Raw genomic sequence first — 22,514 nt, forward strand, 5'->3', positions numbered from 1 at the left:
TATGGAAATCTCTACAGCACAGTGTTCCTGCTTTGTAGTTTTTATTAATCCATTTCTGACTTTCACATGGTTAGAGCTATATTTTTTCCCCTCAAACATAACAGTAACTGAATGAAGCCATCATCCCCACTGTGTTTCTCTCACACATCTAAATGACTGAGAAAGCTTACTTCCATTTTCAGGGACTTCTTTCTCCAGATAATAAAAAATTAAACACAACAGTATCCATGACAAAGCAACCACCAACTAATTTTTAAGGAATAGCCATGCATTGCTTTTAATTAATTTCGATTAGACTTGGAAAGCCTGAAGTTGGCGGTGTTTGTTAAGAAAATTCAAGTACAGATTGAGACACACTACCTTTTGCAAGATTAATTAAAAGACAAATCCTCTGACAAATTGTCCACCAGCCATACCTATAATCTCAGGAAATGAATTCACTGGGGTGCTCAAGTAGTGTAAGGTTTAACGTCTTCAGCCAAATGACAAATCCCACTGCTTACGCTAAAGTGGAGGTTGCTTTGAGCAGAGCCACAGCACTGCACTTAACTTAGCACCTTCTCAAAAGCATAATGTGACAGTTATCTAATTTATCACTTCAAAAATATGCAAATAAGACCATGACACAAGGACTACCTTCAGTACCAGCTGACAAAGTATTTTTTTTTACATAAAGTTGGAATGTGTTATACAGCTTCCATGACACGCTCAAAGTAATTTCTGTTCCTTTATTTAAATCACATTGATAAAATTTTCAAATACACACAGTGTTTGAACGAAAAGGGATATGTAAGTCTTGGGAAATCCTGGAAGTTTCTCTTGCAATAGTTTCAAAAAGTAAAAACTTTCCAAATTAAACACAGCAGTAATCAGATCAGTAAGATCTTGTATTCTTCAGCTTGCAAGGGATGTGGAAAACACATTGCATGGAAATGGCCTGGTGTGTCATTGTCCGCCACCCTACCTCCCCACAGCTACTCCAAAGAACTTCAGACACCACGGCACAATCTTCCACAGTTTTCTAGATCTCAGAACTATTGGAATAAAATCCCAATATTGCCAGGTGGAACGTGCCTAGGCTCGTCCGGCCCTAATGCTCTGGACCAAAGGCAGCAGCTGTGGTGTTTCACCTCAGAGACACCTTTGGCTGGCTGGAAGTTGCAGTTAGGCACTCGGAATAAGTCCAGGCATGTTAGAAACTCAGTTTACCTCTGGTGGAAAAGGTTCAGGCGACAGTGAAGAGAAAAGAGAGCGGATTCCGCCAGAGGGTTAAATCCAGAGTTTATTCCAGGGTCACAGAGCTCTGAATCTCGGTAACAGCTCCAACAGAATACCGACCACATAGTCTCTATGTCTTTTAAGCTCACAGGGAGGGGAGAGGGAAAGGATAGGTGAGCCACCAACCAGGTGGGAGGGGGAGGGTCTCAGGGGACAATGACACCTGGACAGGCCAATGACCCCAGGTCTGAGAAGCATCTTTTGAACTCCTGCCAATCACAAAATGCCCTTACTGGTATGTGGAGCTTGATAGACATAGCTCTGGAAAGGGGGAGGGGAAGGGAGAGGTTGGCACACCTGAGAGGAACTGGGACAGGATATTGCTTCACACCGCAACAAAGAACTACATTCCAGTGTCAAAAACATGGGAGACCAGTATGTTGGGGGCAAGAATATCTACTTGCCGGATGTCAAGAAAGTATCTTCAAAACACAAATTTAAACAACCTTTTTCACAGGAATTCTCTTTGCACAGAGCCACAAAAGAAGGGCTATGGAAATTAAAAAGCACATCACTTTTGCCATCTACCAAATTCAATGGATTAATTCAGAGAGAAGAGAACAGAGCTCTCTCCAGAGCTGATCAAAAGTGTTCAAAGTTTCCCCAGTGCATCCCATAGACTGAAAAATATTACCTTGCCAAATACAGACAAGAAATTTGCTTTCACTATCACTGTGTTAAAAGTGAGCCCTCAACCCCATATACAGAGATCTCACTTAAAGCAGTGGTCCCCAAAAGGGATTGCCTACAACCCGCTTCTACAGAACCTCTGGTGCTGTTTGCAGCCACAGAAACAAGTGCAGCCCAATAAAACTGGCTTGATCAGAACTTTTTGTCCCTAAGACTCAGTTAAAGGCATAGGCTCACACTCTTGAGATTTTTGTCTGGGCCATACCCTAATACTTTGTTCAAGCCCTCCTTCCAGCTGCCTTTATACTCCTTTCTTTCACCTTTTATGTTTATCTTTACTAGAACCACGAATGTCCAACAAAACATTACTGAGAAAAGCCCCTTCTACTCTCACATGGCTCTTCACTAAGCAGTGATGGGCACCTGTTTCTGAGGCACAAATCAGTGTGGTTATAGTTTCTAGACTCCATGTGAGAGTTCAACTCTTTTTTATCCCAATCTCCTAAGGACAGCATGACTATCCCAACCTATAATAAATTATTAGTTTTCTTTTTTTATATAAGCAGACTATTTCAACTAAATTTGAGTTATTTTTCTTTTTTCTACACGAGTGCTCCTTCCTTGAGGAAGACTCAGAAGAACAGTCTTTGCATTTTCAAATCCTTTTGGCTGAAAATGTTTCCAAAAGGTCAAGAGATGACAAGTCAAAATTTTGCAACAGATTGTCTGCTCAGTATTCTTCCTTTAGTGTCAATCAGGCAGCAGGAAGCAAGCTAATTCCTTCCTCATGGGCATTGAGGTGGAAATGTCCAAAATGCAGAATTCACACTCAGAAGTCTTGTGTCTACAAGACTACAGGGCAGAACTGAACATAATGCAACACTGAGGACAATACACATTTAACAGCTTGGCTGCTCCATACTGTATGACAACTTAAAACTATTTGTGGGCTACATGACGTTTGGTCAGAGAGTAAAATGAGCTCTCAGCTTCTTTCTTCAAGGACTATGTAGAAAGGATGTCATTCTTAATTTGTTCTTAAGAGCTTCCACTGAAGTCTTCAGTACCTACAGCTTGACCAAAACAAGCAGTGACATTCTTCATCTTAAAATGCACTGCACTTCCAGCAAGGCATAGATGGAAAACTGAAGAAGGGAGAAACAGCAAGTGTTCCAATCACTAGCCTGCACTAGGGTCAGTGTGCTGCTATAGGTAAAGCAGAAATGGATAGGCAGTGGTGCTTCCCCCTACTGATGCTGATAGAAACCATTCATCTAAAGTCACAAAGTGAAATCATTTTCCATTCATAATAGAGAATGCTCTTTTTTTTTCCTTTCACAGCCATGCTAAGATCCATAAATTTTGGATCAAAAGGACAAGGGGATAACCTTTCTGGAATTAAACTGCAGAAGGTATCATTTGAAGTGCCATAAAGTAATCCTAAACGATGAGATAACAGTTTATAGTATACACTTCTGGCTACCACCTCAAGCAGTCTATTATTGCTCTGCATATAGAGGGAGCAGATGTCTCATTGTGGTGAAAAAAGCCTATAAAACAATTAAACTATAATAGAAAATAACACTTCTTCTAGCTGAAGGCACTCCTCCCAGGGTCTGCCTCTGTTCAACACAAAGGCTCAGCTAGTCATGTCACAGAAGATAATAACCAATTCCAAAAAGGCTCAGTTTTAAAAACGTCAGATTAGGAAGTTTCCTCTCCATATAATTCTAGTTCTAGTTGATTGAGCTCCAAATTTAATGAAGTTTCCCTAATGAATGCAATGCCCATTCTTCTAAATAAAACAGAACATCCATCATGAGCTAATGGAAAGAATTTAGCAGTGAAATAGCTGAACTATTAAGAAAATCATGCACACTCTCATTAAGCAAAAGTATTATTCCAAAGGACTGCAAAATGGTAATTCAAATTTGTAATTAGATAGGCTTCAGTTTCTTGAGATAAGTCAAATAATTCCTTCACTTGCTACCACAATAAAACTACAGTTTGAAATTTCTAGCAAATCATATGACTAAGTGTAAATATCAGGGCCTCTAAAAGAAAAATGTTCTTCTAATCTGGAATTCTTTCAGTATGCCAAAGCACTAGATGAAGAACTGGCTTATTAGTACCATTTGAAAGTCTCACAAGAGACTACCAAAGTACAAGGGAGACAGATCGCTCTCAAGTGTTCCACAACAAAATGAATATGAAGAAAATAAATAGCCCATTTTCATTATACCATAAGAAAAAGTGTAGAGATTTAGAATGTCTGATATCAGCTATATCAGCTCAGGGTTGCTTTATGTATTTATTATGTGGAAGCAGAAGAGACCATAAGCAGTGAGGTACTAGAGAAAATATATTAATAGATCAAGTATGCATAGATCAATTATGAACAGAAAAGACTAACGATACAAAACATAGACAAGTTAAATAAGGAACAAGAAGACAAAACTCTTCACCAACAAACTGAAGTCAGGCACTAAGCTGAAAGGGAATCATCAAATAGGTGCTTCACAGAAACTCTGATTATTTAACAACTCACCCATACCTTCTTCTTACTTCAACATGTATACATCACACACAAATCTTGTTATCTCTCCTGAAAAACACTCCCATAGGGGCTTTCATTGGCCCAAGTGGAGGGTTGAGCAGGGATACTGAGTCTGCATGGGAGCGAGTTAATTTTCTTCCCAGCAGCTTGCATGGTGCTGTGGGGTTTGGATGTGTGACTAAACCAGTGCTGGAAACACACCAGAATTTTGACTATCACTGAGCAGTGCTTGTACAGCACCAAGGCTTTCTCTTTCCTGCCCCCCTGCATCCCCACAGTGAATAAGCCAGGGGAAGGCATAAGGTTGGAGCCAGGATTTCCTTCTTACCCTTTTTCTCCCTCTGCCTGTGCTCCAACACCTCTGTACCATAAGTGTGTGTCTTATAACACACTTGGCATTTACCCAGAGACTTGCTAGAGGAGTAACAAACCTGAAGGAAATCCAGCCTACTCAAATGGATTTCTCATTACCAAAATGTATGCTGCTGCTACAAAAGGAAACCAGCCTAAGTGGAAAACTACTGAGGCCACTCTGATTCCAAAGAAGTTGTATAAATACAAAGAAGTCATATAAATAGACTAAGAGATGCATGTAACCATTCCTACTCTTCTACCTCAAGCAGTGACTGAGAAGGAAGCATTTTATTTTTCCTCAGAAAAGAAAGCAGATGACATGTCCAAAAGCAGGATGCTCATCAGTCCATTTACAATCAAGGTAGGGTTTTCATATTTCCTAAACCAGTGACAAAATCACACAGGAATAAATAACAGGAATAAATACTCTTATTCTTGGCAAGGATAGCCTGCAGACATCATCAGCAGCTACATTTTGAAGAAAGCTAAGGGAATTGGTGAGACTGAGGAAGAGCAAGAAGTTAGATACAGTAAAAGCATTTGGGCAATTACTGAGGACAATTGTCTCTACACCACACAAAGAGCTTTACATCTCTGTGTAAAGACATCCCTGCAATCAAAAGAAATTATTTTATACTCTAGAAAGCAGACTTATCTTCCTAAGCAATAAAAAGTTGGAATCCATAGTTAGTTACGTGCAAAGACTAGAGATCTAGATGCAAGAAAATAGCTTTCACTCTCAAAACAGCTTCCCACGGCCAGTGGGATGGTCATATTGATTGACAGAACCATAAGATACAAACAGAAATAGTGCCAGAAGGACTACTGGTCTCAGCTTGATTCATATCTGATTAGTTTTTTTGCAGGGCCCTGGACAGACATCACCTAGTGGAAGCTGAACCTACTCTAACTGGTGCAGAACATGCTTGACCACTGGTGTAGCTACTTGGGGATGGAGGCAGGACCAGCTTGCAAAAGGAATGTAAGCGGACCAAAACCTCAAGGGATAATTTACCATAATTTCTAGAGATAAATTTCTACTAAAGCAGGCAACCTCAGCTTCACACGGATCCAGCACTACTGACAGAGCAACCCAACCACTGGGGTGTACACAGGCATAGAGCAGATCCTCCCTTTTCCACCACAGTGGTTCCAGAAACAAAAGAAGAGATGTAAAGCCTCCCCAGGGAGAAATATATACTCTATCAACACTCTGAACTGTTACACTTTGAAGGTAAAAGTTCAGTTATTTTTCACATAGGCAGTTATTTTAATTCCCAGCAACTGAGCGAAAATGTTTCCTTGACAAACTCAACCTGATATTAAATACAGAGTTATTACAATCCTAAGGAAAATAAATATTCTTGTTATTGTTATTCCTGCCTACCCAGATTCATAATGGCTGAAAAATACATACTGGGCAAGACTGCACTATATATTAGAAAATATACCAATTTCTAGCCCAAAAGATTTAAATAATTCAAGTTTTCAGATTGTAGCAACAGGATTTCTTGATGTGACAGACAATTAGAGACATGGTATGAAAATATGTAACATGAAAATTAAAAGCAAACAATTATCAACAATTTTCTGTATCGCTAATGAGAGTCTGGCAATAAAGCTGCCACTACTGAAGCATACCACTTGCAAAATATCTTAATGACTCACAAGGAACAAGATAACGTTTAAGAAAATTAATTAAACTTTTGAACAAGAGAGTTTAATTTCACTGAGAAAACAAGTGCTTCAAAATTAGTCAATGAAACTATACATTTCATACAAAACTGCAGTGTATGATTTCAGCTCAGTCATAAAATGCAATGAATAAGCCTGTAAGTATCCATGAAGAAACCAATTGCCTTTAACATTTTAGACTAATTAAAAAAGCTGAACAAAAAAATAAGCATGCTGATTGCTTAGTTCTGTTAAATTGCTGATAATAGACAAGATGAAAAGGAGGTCTTAATGTTTTGTACCAGACAATAGAGTACTTTAGCATATAAATAGCATTAAATGATCAATTTTAATGCTTTCCCTAATTTCATAACTGAGGAAGTCATGCGAGTAGAACACTGAATTGTATGCTAGACTTTGAACCTATTAAAAACTGGACCTGCTGGTATTTGTTAATAATCAACAAACTGCTGCCTGAATACCCATGCTCTTAAAACCTAAATTTTCAAACTTTGTCTAAGAATCTACACTGCAATAAACCTTCCTCTTTACTGCTTTTTACTTGATTGCTTTACTTTGCTCCCTAAATCTTACATTGCCCTTCAAATTAATTCAAAATTCATGCAAGCAAGAGCTGAATGCAGTCCCCCTAGTACAAAGCCTGAATATCCTCAGACCATTTCAATTTTCAACATTTCTATCCAATTTCCTCCATATTTTTTGTTATCTTATTTTTAAGCACAAAGACCAAACTCTATTACTGTACACAGGAGGAGGACTGTGTGCAGACCATAATAGAGATTAATGCTGGAACTATGATCTGAGTTAGTGGAAGGTTTAGACCTGGTGATAACTGAAAAGCCACAATGTCAGGAGAGAAAGGATAGCATGAATTTCAGAGTAGGGAAGGAAAGAGGGAGAGAAGATGGCACTGAGTACAAAGGAGGCCATGGAAGCATGTCAGAAAGAAAGCAAGAATAACGTGTGAAAAGTGAATGGTGACAGCAAATCTGCTGCATACACAAAGCAGTCAATCAAAACTAATCAAAAATATATATCTGAAGTAAGCCCATTTAAGAAAACAGGAAGTGGAAGACTGAAGGGAAAAGTATCCCTGAATGATGGCCTGGAAGTATGAAGAGCCTAAACACTAGCAGCAATCAGTTAAACACCACAGCAAGCAAAGCAAGATTAATATTTGAGAGTAAATAAGAGAACAAGATGTTATCTGGACTTGATCTAGTTGTGTGACTTTATATAAAGCAAGCTAAGTACAGGTCTTCCAAGATAAAATACAATCTCTCACAGATAATTGTAAGCTAAATTACTTTGTCAGCTAGGCAGTAGGAAAAGGCATATCAAAAAAAGCCCCACCTAAGAGCCATCATGGCACACAAGCTTTTCTGTCTTTATATCTGGGCCACTTCTGCACACTTTGGTCTGAGCCACGTTCTAAATTTTCTTTGGGACACCACAAGAGAGCAGATTTTCAGTGGGATAGCCGTAGAACTTCACCAGATGGGTGCAAAACTTGAGTGAACAGTGTCAGTGTATCAGGCACAAGCACAGTGCTCCACCCACGTGGTTGAACTGTTCTTGAATTCCAGCTGCCTGGTACATCTGCTGGCTTCAGATGACAGCAAAGCACACCCACACCTGACTCGCTCACCATACATATGCCCATAGAGTTGTCCTCAGCAGATTTCAGAGTGCCAATTCTTACTCATCTGTCATGCCTGTTTACATTTTAACACTGACCAAAACAAAACTGCATAGCCTTATCTTCATCTCCTTATTATAACCTTTGCTCTCAGTTCCAAAGGATACGAAAAAAGTTTAAATTCATGAATAGCATTCCCACAACCTAAATAATTCACAAATCAAAATAAACATTAAGTCCAAAGATTTCCAAGAGGAAACAATTTTTTCTTCCTCAGAGCAAACCATATGGTATATACGAGAAGAACAGGAGAGAATGCTGTGGGGAAGAATCAAAATTCTCAGTCTGAGCCTCAGCCCTGAACTCTAGTATGACTTAATTTTTGCATTGCCATTTCATACAGACGTTTACCTCACCATCCTACAAGACGGGTTAGAGAAATGAGGTGTGTTTACCTAATTTCACTTTGCATTTGTGCATCTGTTGTTCATTTTGTGGGGTTTTCTGGTAAAAGCAGAATTTTCAGTCTTCTGAATAGGATTTAACATAATTGCTTCAGACACTTGAAAAAGTCACTGAGTACAAGTGCCCTAATTGTGTTGAACACAAACCAATACAAACTGTGTGAGAAGAATTCAGTAGGAATATTGTATTATTAAAAAGAACAAGACAACAGCTGCTCGTGGTGAATTTTCCTGACATGCATAGGCACACTTGTGACAGTTTGATGAAATATCAGTGACACAAAAAAAATTCTTGCTAAGCAGTTGTTTTTATCTACAGCACCAGTACTGTAAAACACTTTAGAGGGAACACACAGACAGATTGTATCCTGTCTGCACAAATTTGAGAGTTTCAGAGAACAACTATATTCTGAATAAGCACGATCCACATTGCAATGAAGCAAAACAGTGTTAACGAATCACTATTTGCTCAATTGGCAGCATCAATAGGAAGACAGCTTTAAATGACATAAGCGAAGGGAAGTCAGAAATTTTGTAGAGGAAGTCTTGTCTTAGCATCAATGTTAAAGTCTTTTCAAGAAGTGAACTTGCATGTTGACAGAGAACATACACAGAAAGGATGTGAGACCACCCCTTAACAAAAACTCTGAGAAACTGACCTGCCGCATGGTAAAAGAAAATTGGTTTTGTGCAGATGAATAATGGTTTAAAAGATAGGAAATGGGATAAGTGTAAACAACCATCAGTGTGAGGGATCACCAGGGGGATCCTACTGAAATGATTACTTAGACAAAAGCTTAAATATTAAATAACTGAAAATGTTTGTAACATTAGATTTATAAAATAAATCATTGGATACAGTGGATGAGGATTTCCAAAAGGAATGCTACTGCAGAAACACTACCCTGTACTGTGTTTGTAGACTCAACAAGAAGCCTGAAAGACAGAGAATACAATTACTAGGAAAGGAACAGCAAACAGAACTGAAAATGGAGCAAAGTTTTAGTCTTCATCTCAAAGACCAAAAAAGACCCCAAAAGCACCACCTTGAAAATACACAAAGAACAAAGATAACAACATATTAGGTATGAAAAAAAATGTAATTAAAAGAAATTAGTTTATAGGCTAAGACCCTCCATACAGAACAGGGGCACTACTGAGGGAACATGCAGTTCTACAAACTCAAGAACAGCAAGCAAGGGATGAATAATGGATATTTCTTTTTCCAACACCAAAACCAGTAAGCCAGGACAGCGAGCAGACTTCAAAACTAAAAAGTTTTCTACACAATATCAAATCACACTATGGAACCACTTGTAATGGGTTATGTTGCTCTTAAGGTTGCCCAGACTCCAAAGCAGTTTGGACAAAATCAAGAAAAATTAAACTAGAAGTGATTAAATAAAACTTGCTGCCTCTGACCACAGAAGCACTAGCACGACACAAACTTCTGTAAGGCTGTGGAGTACTCTGAGACAAGCTCACTATGAGCTTCTCCTGCTCTTACATGTCTTCCCTAGGTACCCGCTGTGAGCAATTTTTGAAGACTGAGCAACAATCATGTTTGATCTGTCATCTGACCTGAAGGAACTTTTCTTCTGTTATTAGAACACTGTTCTAGTTTCAAGTAAAGCCAGCAGCTCAGGAGTTATACTCTTTCTCAAAACTTTATCTCTTCAAAGTTCCTCTTACTGGTTAAAAAATACACATTCAATGTACTTATAATATTCAACATTATCTTGCTGTAATCACTCATTATGGAGTTTGCAGAGGACACAGATGCACAGGCCTGTCTTAAGGCCATTTCCATTTATTTTAAAATTGACTTGAACCTGAAATACAGAGATTAGGCTGAAATTTGCATTGCAAAATTACCTCTCTTCCCTAGTTAGCAAGAATGGATTTTCTTTCCTCTTCCATTTGCCACAGAAAAAGGCAATAATGAGTAAATTACTTGTGCATGTACAGTTAAAAGATAAGAACTACTGCTCACTAAGGAGGATTTTGTTTATCAAGATAACATATAGTCAAGAACATTTTTGTTTACATATATACCTCATATTCCCTTTTTGTGCTCCTTTATCTCTACGTGGTTTCAGAGGCTGAACACATGTACAGAAAAGGGATGTTGAGCAGAAGCTGTGATTTCCATTGTCTTTTTATTAGGATTTTACAGTGAGAAGAGAGGTTTTCCACCATATTTTTAAAAGGTCATTCCACAGTCTTTAAAGTGTATCATCCATTTTCTTTCCAGCAAAGCCTTTGTCTCCATACTGTTTATAAACAGGTATTCTGCCAGCTAAAAACCAAACAAACTAACAAACCAGAAAATACAAAAGGGTTACTAAATCAGACACCCTTGACACTCAATTAATGTGAACTTCAAAAGTAAATTACAACTAATCAGGTGACAGCAGATGATGGTGTCAGAGCAGTTCAGGCAGCCCAGTAACTGCTACAAGGACAGATAACAAAAATGTCTTATAAACTAAAGAATATTTCCAAGGGTAAGTAATATTAAAAAATCTGTTACAGTGCTTTCTTGTAGTGCTTAGAAGAAATATTCCACCCCTCACTTCAGGAACCACAAAGTGGACAAAGAAATCTCATTGCTCTCCCAAGCTATGCTGTACTTGTCAAAGGTATTGGAGAAGCAGGCTCCTGTGCCTGACTCAGCTCCTTCTTGCAACAGCCTCCCATCCTTGCAGTGTGACAGATGCATTTTCTTTGGGAGTTTTGCTGCTCCTGTTCCCCAGCACAGGGAGAAATGCATTGTCAGATCTCCATTGCTTAGCAACACGAGGAGCTGCCGCAGGAGCTTCCTACGCTGCTGCAGCCCTGGGCAGTCACCTCCGCAACTTTCCCCTGTGTCACCAGGGTGCATCAGTGGCACTGGCAGCAAAAGGCTGAGGCTGGACACGCTCAGTGATGTGGTACAAACCAAGGAGTCCACTGGTATATCAGGGAATATTCAGCACATGAGCTGCCCCACCTGAATCCTGAGTTATTCCCTTGGACATATCTCGCTCACCAAGGACACTTAAAACACCAGACAAAAAAATCCTCATAAAAAAGAGGACAGATTTATTTGGTCAGGTTTTAAGGAAGAGATAAGGCACGGCATTGCAGCCTTGGGGCTCTACCAGATACCAAAAATGCAACCACAATGTGACTTCACTGACAATTCTCTCTTACCCCCTAGAAGACAGGATCCCAAAGAGAGCTGGCAGGCAGCTCAGGTTAAATTGACTGTTTGCATGGCATGTGAGGTGAGAGAACAGGAGACGCATGAAAGCACTGTCAATGCATGGGACAGCCTTAGTGTGAAAAAATACAGAATAATGACTTTATTAAATCTTTGTGTATGAGAATAGGCATGTGTATATGCAAGCATACAGTACTTCTAAACTTTTAAAACTTTTTATCATTATTAAAATCTTTCCACATCCTTCAAAACACATCTAGACATATAATTGTCTATGGATTATGTGCATTGCCAGATCATCTTCATATAAAGCAGCTCATCTCTAGACAGAATACATCCAAATGCAAGATTTAGAAGTGCCCTGCTAGTAATATGGAAAGTTTTCAATTTTGCAAGAGTTGTATCAGTACTTTGCCATGTACTTATTACTTGACAAACTGCACATCTTCACTTTATTTTTAAATAATATAAAATTAGCAAAACAAACTCAACCCCAAACCAACAAAATAAAACACACCACAAATGTCAGAACTCTCATTTCAGAAAGCATCAGGTTAGATGACAGTCCACAATTTCTAGTTTTGGTGAGGACAGTGCTCCAAATTGCCCAAGCATGGTCTATTTTCTTTATATTGTTCCTTATAGTAGTTCAGGTTGTCAAATAAACATATTTTAGAAAAACACAGATTGAAGACTGATGCAAACTAACTTGTACTAACTACTCAATTTAACTCACAATATAGTATCCTTAAAGCTTATGCTACAGTAATTAGTTCATGTTATACTGGATATAAACACATCCAGTTTAAAACTCTGAAGCATATCAGGACTGAATAATTTTGATTGTGTTTTCAGGATATGTTCACCCATGGGTCAACAAACAGAGACAAATCATCTTCAAACAGCATGTTTCAGGTGGTTACTCTCATTCTCAAAAGCAAATCCAATCAGATTTCATTACAGGGAGAGAATCCAACAATACCATCAACTGCTCTGGTTTGTGCTAAACTCAGAAACCCTCCTGAAGCAAGCTCAGTGTTTGCTGCACTTGCCCATTATCTTACATGCATCATGTTCATAATCAGCCTCTTTACCCTTTGTGTTCTAATGAGAACTTGATCAAGATCCCACACAAACCTCCCTGCAACAAGACCCTGCAGCAGCCATCAAATTTTTTCACCAATTTAAGCAGTCCAACAAAAAAGGCCAACTTTTCTTTTTTAGCTTAGTTGCTACAACCTTCAGCAGAGATGCAAATAAAAATTAAACTGGAAAGGAAATTTACACCTCTCTGCTGCACTTTCTCCTTGACTTTTATATTTTATTTTACAGGGCAAGAATAAATGCCAGCCTTTTCAAAAGCAGTGATCACCCTGTTTCACCTATTAAGGTTTGTTTCATATATCATCTAAATGTAAATATCTTTAAGAGCTCACCCACTTCCAGTCATACTTTCTCAAAGCAGTACCACACTACTAATGCTGTGACCCAGCTGTGGAAGAGGTCCTATTCATGATACTGCCCAACTACACAGTTTGAAAGACAGTATTTTTAGCAGACTCTCCTTTACAATTTACAATCAGACCTCTCAAAAAGACTAGCAAGAGTTTCTTGCTGCAGGCCAACTAAAGCAACCTACCATGTTTTGTCATAAAAGTCAAACTAATAATTGAGGAAGCCCATAAACATCCTTGCTGGCATGCTTCAGTGAGACACAGAGCATCTTGCTTTAAAGTTTATAAAGTTTATCCTTCCTTATATTTTTAATTACCATAAACTAAGATTTGTAAGAGCAGAGCAAGCCACCTCCTCTCCCCTTCTCTGACCCCAGACTGAAACCTGCTAGATCTTGCAATGTTAGAAACACTTGTGTTCTCCTTGGCACAGATATAGATATACACTGCTTTAGACAAAAGTGGAATCCAACAGGGAAGACTAATGACTTATTTGTCTTCTAAATTGAATCGTGTTTAACCTCACTTGGGAGTTATCAGCAAACCTGATTTCCCAAAGATTCATGCAAAGGGCTGCCGTTCAACCAGCGATACCATCTCCTTGCAGGATCTCACAGACGTGACAGGAATTGAAATGGAAGCACAGGAGATTGCAGTAATGGCTGAAAATAGTTTGGATCAAATCATCTTTGAGATGAATAATAAAAACAGATTTTGCTGAGCATCTTTTTATTAATACTAGCATGAGGTTTCAAAAAAAATTAAGCAGCCCTTCCATAAAGGCAAATACTGCTGGGAATCATGTCAATAGGGGTAATAGAGATTGGTAAAGAGCTTGGAATAACAATACAGCCTAGACAGTCCTTGACAAAGACCAATTTCCACACACACATCCTCCCCACCAACCATCCACCAAATGAACAATAGCTGATTCTATTTTAGACTTGATATATGCTGAAGATTATGTGTTTCAGAAAAGTTTTTCATATGAAATAGCCTTGAATAGAGCAATCATGACATGATTTGGCTAAAAACTAAATGGCACAAAATAGCATCTGGATTTTAAAAGGACAAACATGTAGGGCATTGGCTGCTAGAGTTAGCTGGAACAAGAAGAGCAGAAACTTTAGCATGGACAAGGCCTGCAATTTCAGAAAGCAATGCCAAAATTTCAAAAATAAGCACTCCAAAGAATAATCATTCCAAGAAAAAAAGGCAGAAATCCTCCAGACTCATTAGCAGACATTTTAGAAGTAAGCAGGGGAGGAATGGAAAAAAAAAAGACTACAGTGAAATTGTAATTTGTAACTGCTTCAAAATATCATGTCAGTCACATTAAAAACAAACATCATAAAAATGTCTTTCTGCCACATGAAGGGAAAAAACTTACTTCATAGAGTCTGGGTTACAAACCAAGGCTAATCTAAAATTACACATGGCAAATTAAGCAACAGAATTGCAAGTAGCAAAGACTACATGATCATAGAGGTGAACATTAAAGATTTTTCCCTGTCAAATCCAATTTCGTCAGTTGTAAAAAATATAAAGGAAAGCCATCAATTAATCATAACATAAAACTAAATCACAGTAAGGCGCAGAATTTGCTCCAGGGCTCCACTCAGTTCACTCTCTCCCTGCACTGTGCTAAGCACCACTGGTGAGGCCCTGGCACAGGTTGCCCAGAGAAGCTGTGAGTGCCCCATCTTTGGCAATGCTCAAAACCAGGCTGGATGGGGCTCTGAGCAACCTGGTCTCATGGAAGGTCCCAGCCCATAGCAGGGGGGTTGAACTAGATCATCTTTAAAAAGTTCCCTCCAACTCAAACTGTTCCATGATTCTCATGGAACTAAACACAAAGATCTAGACAATATGAGGTGGGTTAAAAAAAAAAAAAAAAAACAGCACTTTTATATTCATTGCATCTCAAAATATAACCAAAAAATAACCATCATTGCATAAGGACTTTTATTTATATATACACACACAAAGCATCAGTGCACACAGACACAGCTTAGCCTCTGCAACAATAAGAACATACTACTCCCAAAAAGATAGGTCTACAAAGTAATTCAATGAAATACCACTGAAATAATACATTTCTGTCACTCACACTTTGAAAGTTTCTTTATTAAAACAGAGTTTGCTATAAAGTTTGGGTAGACTTCCAAAGAAGATACATGGACAGAAATATTAAAAAAATATTTAAAAATCATAAACAAAGCAGAAAACATAGCCTACCAAATATGTTGGTGGAATGTCCTTTCCGGGCAATTGGCTTGAGCTCATTATGTCCCCATCCATATTGCCTATAATTGTCCCAGGCATGCTTCATCATCTAAGAAACAGGGGAAAAATAGGATTTGATTACATTACAAAATTACCCTTTATGAATACAATATTTTACACCTTATTTGAGACTTCATCTTTCACAAGCATCCCAGCATACTGACTAACTACTTGTCATTGTTTCTATCTGTTATAGAAATCAGATTTTACAGCATGAATAAATTTGGAAAAAATTTCAGGTCTATTTGACTTGAGCTACAGAGCCAACTGCTCTGCATTAGATTGTTTTCTTGTTCTTTCTTTTCCTTTAATATATGCACAGGCATTTAAGAATGTAAGCATAAGGAATGCATTTAAGTGTAGGGAGTTGCTGTAAAACAGTGGCTAATGTCTTAAGATGCTAACTAAAAGAAAAATATATCTATTGATACCTGAAGCATAAAAAGGATTTATTTACACAGGTACATCCAAGTAGGAACCAACAATTTTGCAAAAGGCATAATAGATTTCTCATTAGCAACACTACTGACAAAGTGTACCATCACAGCCTCTACCAAAAGAAATGCCAGAAGCTTTGCTTTTTAGAAAGCATAATGAACAAAGCAGCATAATATTATTAATATTTACTAAACAAAACATTTAGCTTTTTAATGGATATTTCCACCACCGAGTAAGAAAATTGCATCTAAAAACCCAAAAGGTTCTGCTGACTAGTTGTGCACATCAGCTACTAAGCAATGCTTTATGAATTTGCTAAAACTCTTCAAACTCCTTACTTATTGAAAATTCAGCAGCCACCAAATTGCAAACCGAATGCAGTTTTAAATAAATAAATATTATTAGTACCTAAACAGATAAAAGCAAGTAATAGGAAGTAATTAGATATGAAAAGACATTGACTGCCCCAGACACAAGAACAGTAAGAGGAAACCTTTAGAACAACAGCCATGTGTCTGTAACTACGACATTATACATATTTTATTTTATATTTCATTTTAAAAAATGGTATTAAAATAGTGTTAATATAAACAAAATCCCCAAGAAAACGTATAGGACTTAAAATCATGATTTTCACAAGTTTGATAAATGCTTTCTAAGAGGAAAAACTATGTGAATGTAACTGACAGAACAATACTAATCCTTTAAGAAACTGAGGCAAGGCCATCTGTTTTCACTATGATTTACATGACTGTAATTTTCTTATTTTAATCAGAGAGCCATCATACACACAGAAAATGTGAGGGAACAAGCAGATGCTGGCTAAAAAATGAGGTGCAGCCAGCTGCCTTACCAGCACTATCTCACATCTCTCCTCTTACTACCTCTCAGATTCCTCCTCCCACCAAATTCAAGATTTAGTGGAAGTCAGCATCTTTCAAACTGCATCTAAACTGCCTGCTGAGACATGGAAAACAAAGTTTCTGTTCCCCCTACAGGCACCAAGAGATCCCTATCCAAACTACAAAGCCATATTTCCTTTAAATGTAAGCTCCCTCCAAATTTCCCATGGCCCTGTTAACTCATGCCTAGACAATAAATTTGAACCCCCCACAGGCCCAAGAAGCTGGGGAGCACTTCTGTGTTAAACTGGCATCAACCTAAGCACAGCTGCCCCTCTCAAGATGCCAAAGTCCCACTCCTACTGCTTGTCATTCAAAGTCAGCTCACATGTTGCTTTTAGTATTTGCACTGATTTTGACACCTGATTAGGCCGTAATACTCTAGAACTTCTTTTAGTGCCATGAACTAGCAGTGTAAGAAAAAGAGGATGCAAATATATTAAAAGAGGAGAGAAAAGCCATTTCCTCAGCATTCACAAACTCCTTGGTGTTTACACAGTACTTATCAAACTGGCCAATTCATGGCTATTGATATATCAAGACAGTCAGGTAAAGAGATCCTCTGTTGACAGGTGAGAAAATTGCAGCCTGACAAATCCAATAAAAACCTGGTGACAGGCAGTAAGCACAGAAGTTCCTCTGAGAGCTCTCGCTAATGTTATCTAGAACAAACTTACAACTTTCCATATAAAATTGTTCATTAATTTAGTAACATAAAATCGAGACTCACAGCATCATTCAGATGGGAAGGAACCTCAGGATGCCTCTCCTGCTCAAAGCACCATCACTTATGGGATCACTCTGGGCTACTTTAGGCTTTATCTAGTCAGGGTAGACTTAAAGACTGAGACAATCAAGGCTTCTGTGAAGGGTCCTGCTGTAACCTGCAGCCTGCCAGTCCTAAAAACTCTACTTGGAAAAACAGACTTAAAGGTTTAGAAAGAACTAGAGGATGAAACTAAAGACTGACCAGTGCACTCTCTGTGTTTGAAAACAGAGAGATGACTAAACAACATGTGACCATGACGTGGCAGATCCAACCAAGCCAGTTTCCCTGGCTTGCCCATAAGGGAAACCCAGCTTCTGAGATCTGTGGATGTCCCAAATAAATATTTCATGAAGGAGAATCAAATAGCCATTAACATTCTAACTTTGTAAAAATCTGATGGTATAGCAAATACCAGAACAGACCAAAACTAGCTAAGTCCAGGAGAAGAATAACTTGTTTCCTCACAGCAGAATGTTAATTGTGGAATATTTCACTCTCCTAATTCGCTCTACTTCTGGGGGGAAGGTACATAATTTATTACAGAATATTTCACTCTCAAGAAACCCAAAAAAAGTATGCAAATTACAAAGGGCTAAAACAGAATACATACAACACAAGATGTTTCTGTATATATAATTTATCCTAAGAAAATTTTATTAAGATAGAAACTGAAAAGGAGTACATTTCAATGCAAGAATGCATGAATTAATGCAGAAGTAACTTAAGAATACACTAGTGAGACCTGAAAGTCTCTTGAACACAAGAGACTAAGACACAGTTGATAGCATCAACTAAGACAGAGATAAGAAATGGTAGTTTGTGGAGACTAAGCTACTTTGGTAACCACAAACACGTCTGTCCTGCCCCTCTGCCTGCCCCAAACACTAAGAATATGGTTTTTTAAGTCCTTGAGAATCATTTATTACACTAAGCAGCCAACTGATTGTTTCCAGATGAACGCTGACCTTTACTCTGGCACTCAACTCTCTGCTTTCCTCCACCACAAAGCAAGCAGACTGCATGATATCATGTTAGCAGAGAGCTGCATATTACACGCAAGTGAGAAGCCCCAGAGCTCTTGCATACAGTATTAAGTTTTGTAAGGATGAGATGCCAAGAGATCTTGTAACAACATGGAGGTTTCTGTTACTGCCAGAAAAGGCAGCATGTTATACTATAGACAGAACATCTATACTATTGGGAGCAGTTGTGCACAAGAAAGCTTTGGAGAGACACAAGAAGACGGATGCCTCTGACAGCTACAAAATTTAACTGAGGATGGCATTTTGGCTCAGAAAGTACAAACAACATGAACTCCTGATTGGAAAAACAAAATTATTTCTATAGGTACACTAGGTAGTATTTGCATAGTGCAAATTGGAAATGCTGAAGAATAGCTGCAGGGATAGACAGGCTTTTCCTACAACAAAGCTCTGTCTTTAAGAGGACAGGAAAGTCTCAGAACTGACTGGAACATTGGCTCTACAGGTAATAGCAAGAAGGCAAAACTATTTGCAAAACAAATGTACCCAGCCCTTAAAGAACTCAAGAGAGGTACCACCTTAGGCTCAGTAGAATGAAAATGACAAACATGGATCAGTAAGTGTGAAAACCACAAGACACACATTTCCATCGCTGAAATTTCCATACCTGATAGCAGTTTGTAACGGGAAAGGACCGAAACTCAGGCATGTCATATATAGATCTTGCAATCTGGCCACCTGAGAACAAGCTGTTTTGGCAATGGATTTTTAACTGACACCATTAATGACAGATCTTGCTTTTGAAAGCAAAATCATTCATAGGGTATTGGTCTGTGGCATCCTAGTCTTTATTATGTTTATTATGGGATGCAATGGAAATAACAACCAGCAAGATGCTGCCACAGATACAAAATTCTAATTGTAATTAATTGTAATTCTACAAAAAAGACTAATTTGGACTCTGCTGCAAGACAGACAGAAAAGCAAGAAGCAAGATGTGACAAAGAAACTGCTTTTGGAGGTACACCATTATCTAGTTGGTTTTGCTGACTTTAGAACATGTTCATGGGATCTAATCCCCTATAGTCACAGGAAAATCAGATTTTTATAAAGAATTTTTATAAAGAAAGACTGGCAATGATTTCTTTTGACAAACAATAAAAGAAGGCTACAATTATTGAAAAGAGAGTTTGCAAGGAAGTTCTACCACTACAGCAGCATGTCAAAAACAGTAATTCAAGGGAAGGATTGGTTCAAAAACCCCTTTCCAGTCTTAAAAATAGGACAGGCAACTGGCAAACAAAGTAGGAGTCCTGAGAAACAAGCAAAAGAACCAATTTTCTGGCAAATTGCTGTATTTACTGGTTTCTGCCATTCCATCAGGAACATGCATAACAGACAGCAAAACAGGTTTTGCTTCCAAAGCAATGTATTCTGCTTAAGGATACAATTTTGAGAGATTTATATAAACCACCTTCAAACTCTGTTTTAAAATTAACCAAGGACTTGCTAGACAAAATTACCACACAATTGGCAGATTAAAAATTAATAACCATTTTCCTACTGTTGGACACTAATTTAAAAAATTATATTTTCCTTGTACACTCAGATTTTTGATGAAACTTAGAAAACTCATACATTTATTTTTCTGGGAACTCTATCTCAAAAGAAATTATTTCAGGCATCAGTTCATGCCTCTGTCATGCATTTTTAAACGCTGTCACTGAAAAAGTCTGTTTGGAATATGTTCCTAACACACACAGAACACTGGGTTTTCTTTTACTGTCAAATCTGGTACCAAATCCATAAATAAAAAAAAAACACTTATCAAATGGATGCAAAGTGGGAAACTCTTTTTGCTGGCATTAAATACTTGAAGCTTTAGATGACTGATGAAATCATATAGGAAAATCCTTCATATTGGTGAGAACTGGAATGGCAGATGTAAAGAGCCTAAATTTGGAGAGTTTGAAGCAGTGAACCTTGCTCAAAAATGTTCAAGAAAGCCAAATATTTTTAATCCAAGATGATGCAGGTATCTCTGACCTTGGCTGATCATGGTTTCGAGAGAACATGGTATTCACAAGATTGATTAGTGCTGTGTTTTTTAGAAAAGTAGAACCTCTAGGACCATCTCTGGAAACAACCACAACTGCACATCAGCCAGGAGAGAGAAGTTCCTGTGGCTCCTTTCTTCCAGTCTTGTCCTTTTAGGCATCAGTTTAAACTTAGCCATCATCTGCTTAGCCCTGCACCCCTGCCAGTTTTACCCTATCCTTTTTGAAGCTGAAAGACTAGAACTACATGAAGCTTACAAGATGCAGGGGCACCTGAGCTTCACAGGCTGAGGTAATGAACCTCATCTGTTCTCTTCTCCTTCCCTGAAATGCTGAATATCTGCTCACTGACTGCTGTTAAGCACTACAGTGACATTTCCAAGGAACTATAAAAAACACAATTTCTCATTCTCAAGTGTACTAAGTCACCTCACAGCTTTTCATACTTAGCATGAAGTTGGAATCTCTCCATCTCCAGCCCCAATATGCATAATTTTACATTTAGCTGAGAAATAAAAAAAGAGATTATCACTCAGTCCCATAAGGTTTTCTGCAATTCTTCACATTGGCAGCAAAGTTGTCATACCACTACACATCCATTTTCAAACTCTAAATAATTCATTTGTATAATTTAGAGCATGGATCCCCAGCACATGCCCTCTGTGACCTCCAGCACTATTTATCTGTACTCTCCATTTTCTGCCTTCTAACCAGTTTTCCAGGCAAACACAAAAACTATCCTCCATCCCATGGCTGCTTAGCTCAACACCTATTAGCAGTGAACCTTGCCAAATATTTTTTTAAAAAACTATGTATCCAACCATCTCTCCCTTGTTCACATGTTTGTTGACTCTTTTGGGGATCTTCTATGGCTTTGGAATAGAGCATGACATCATACATATCTATATGCTCAGTGAATCTATTCCCTGTTCTGGTTTCTGGTAACCTGCAATTTATTCAGCAGGCACAGGGGTCTGCAGTGATTTACTTTCCCCTTGAATCCCTTTCAAAAAGTGATGCCTTGTTAGCCACTATTCCTCTGGTAACAAAGCAGAAAATAAGAATAGATGCCAGCGATGCAAATCAGGAATCCAAATCTCAGAGTGAACTAATTAGAGTGAACTGTAAGGAGCTTCAGGTAGCTCAGTATTGTATGCAGATGGCCTCTGACTTAATGGAATACACTGTGAGAGGTGTCATCAACTACCAGTAGCTCACACTGTATATCAATGCCATCATTACCATCAATGCTTGAGAGCTAACACCATCAAGAAAACTGCATGTTAAAAACACATGGGCATATATTCTATGGAGCTGCTCCAGCAAACACGGGGGGAACTACAGGAGAAATTATGGAAAGATGACTAACAAGAACATAACAGGATGCTCTGGCCTTCCAATCAAAGTCTCCATAGCTAAAACACACCTATTGTCATTTGTATAATAGATCATGTGTAATTTAAAACACAGATCTCTTCAATCTAGCTGTAAAAGTCATGATTTTTGCTACCAGCACTTCTGTTTCACAGGAATAAATGGCATAAAAAAAAACAAAATTAAAAAAAAATAGCTGTAAGGTCAACTGGAGTCTTTTGATTTACCCAGTTCTGAAGATAAGAAATTTTCCTGGAGTTTTGCTCATTTTTGTTTGGCTGATAATATCAGGTAAGTGAAATATTTCCATATTTCTTTGATTTTAATTTGCATTTATGAGTTTTAAATACTGCAAATGTGCTAATTCATTGCTGAAAGATGGGTTCTTCTCACAATGGTCTGGAAAAAAGACATCTTTAATAATGAACA

General features: G+C 38.2%; 1 protein-coding gene across 1 annotated transcript in view; it reads right to left on the bottom strand.

Moving 5' to 3' along the window:
- Positions 1 to 22,514, bottom strand: part of MAN1A2 (mannosidase alpha class 1A member 2) — a 133,939-nt gene that overhangs the window by 74,294 nt on the left and 37,131 nt on the right. Inside the window, exon 3 of the mRNA XM_009102611.4 lies at positions 15,515 to 15,611. Within this exon, the coding sequence (XP_009100859.1) occupies positions 15,515 to 15,611 (97 nt within the window). The remainder of the gene's footprint in view (positions 1 to 15,514; positions 15,612 to 22,514) is intronic.

Source organism: Serinus canaria, chromosome 1 (genome assembly GCF_022539315.1).
Source record: "Serinus canaria isolate serCan28SL12 chromosome 1, serCan2020, whole genome shotgun sequence".
NCBI classification, from domain to species: Eukaryota; Metazoa; Chordata; class Aves; order Passeriformes; family Fringillidae; genus Serinus; species Serinus canaria.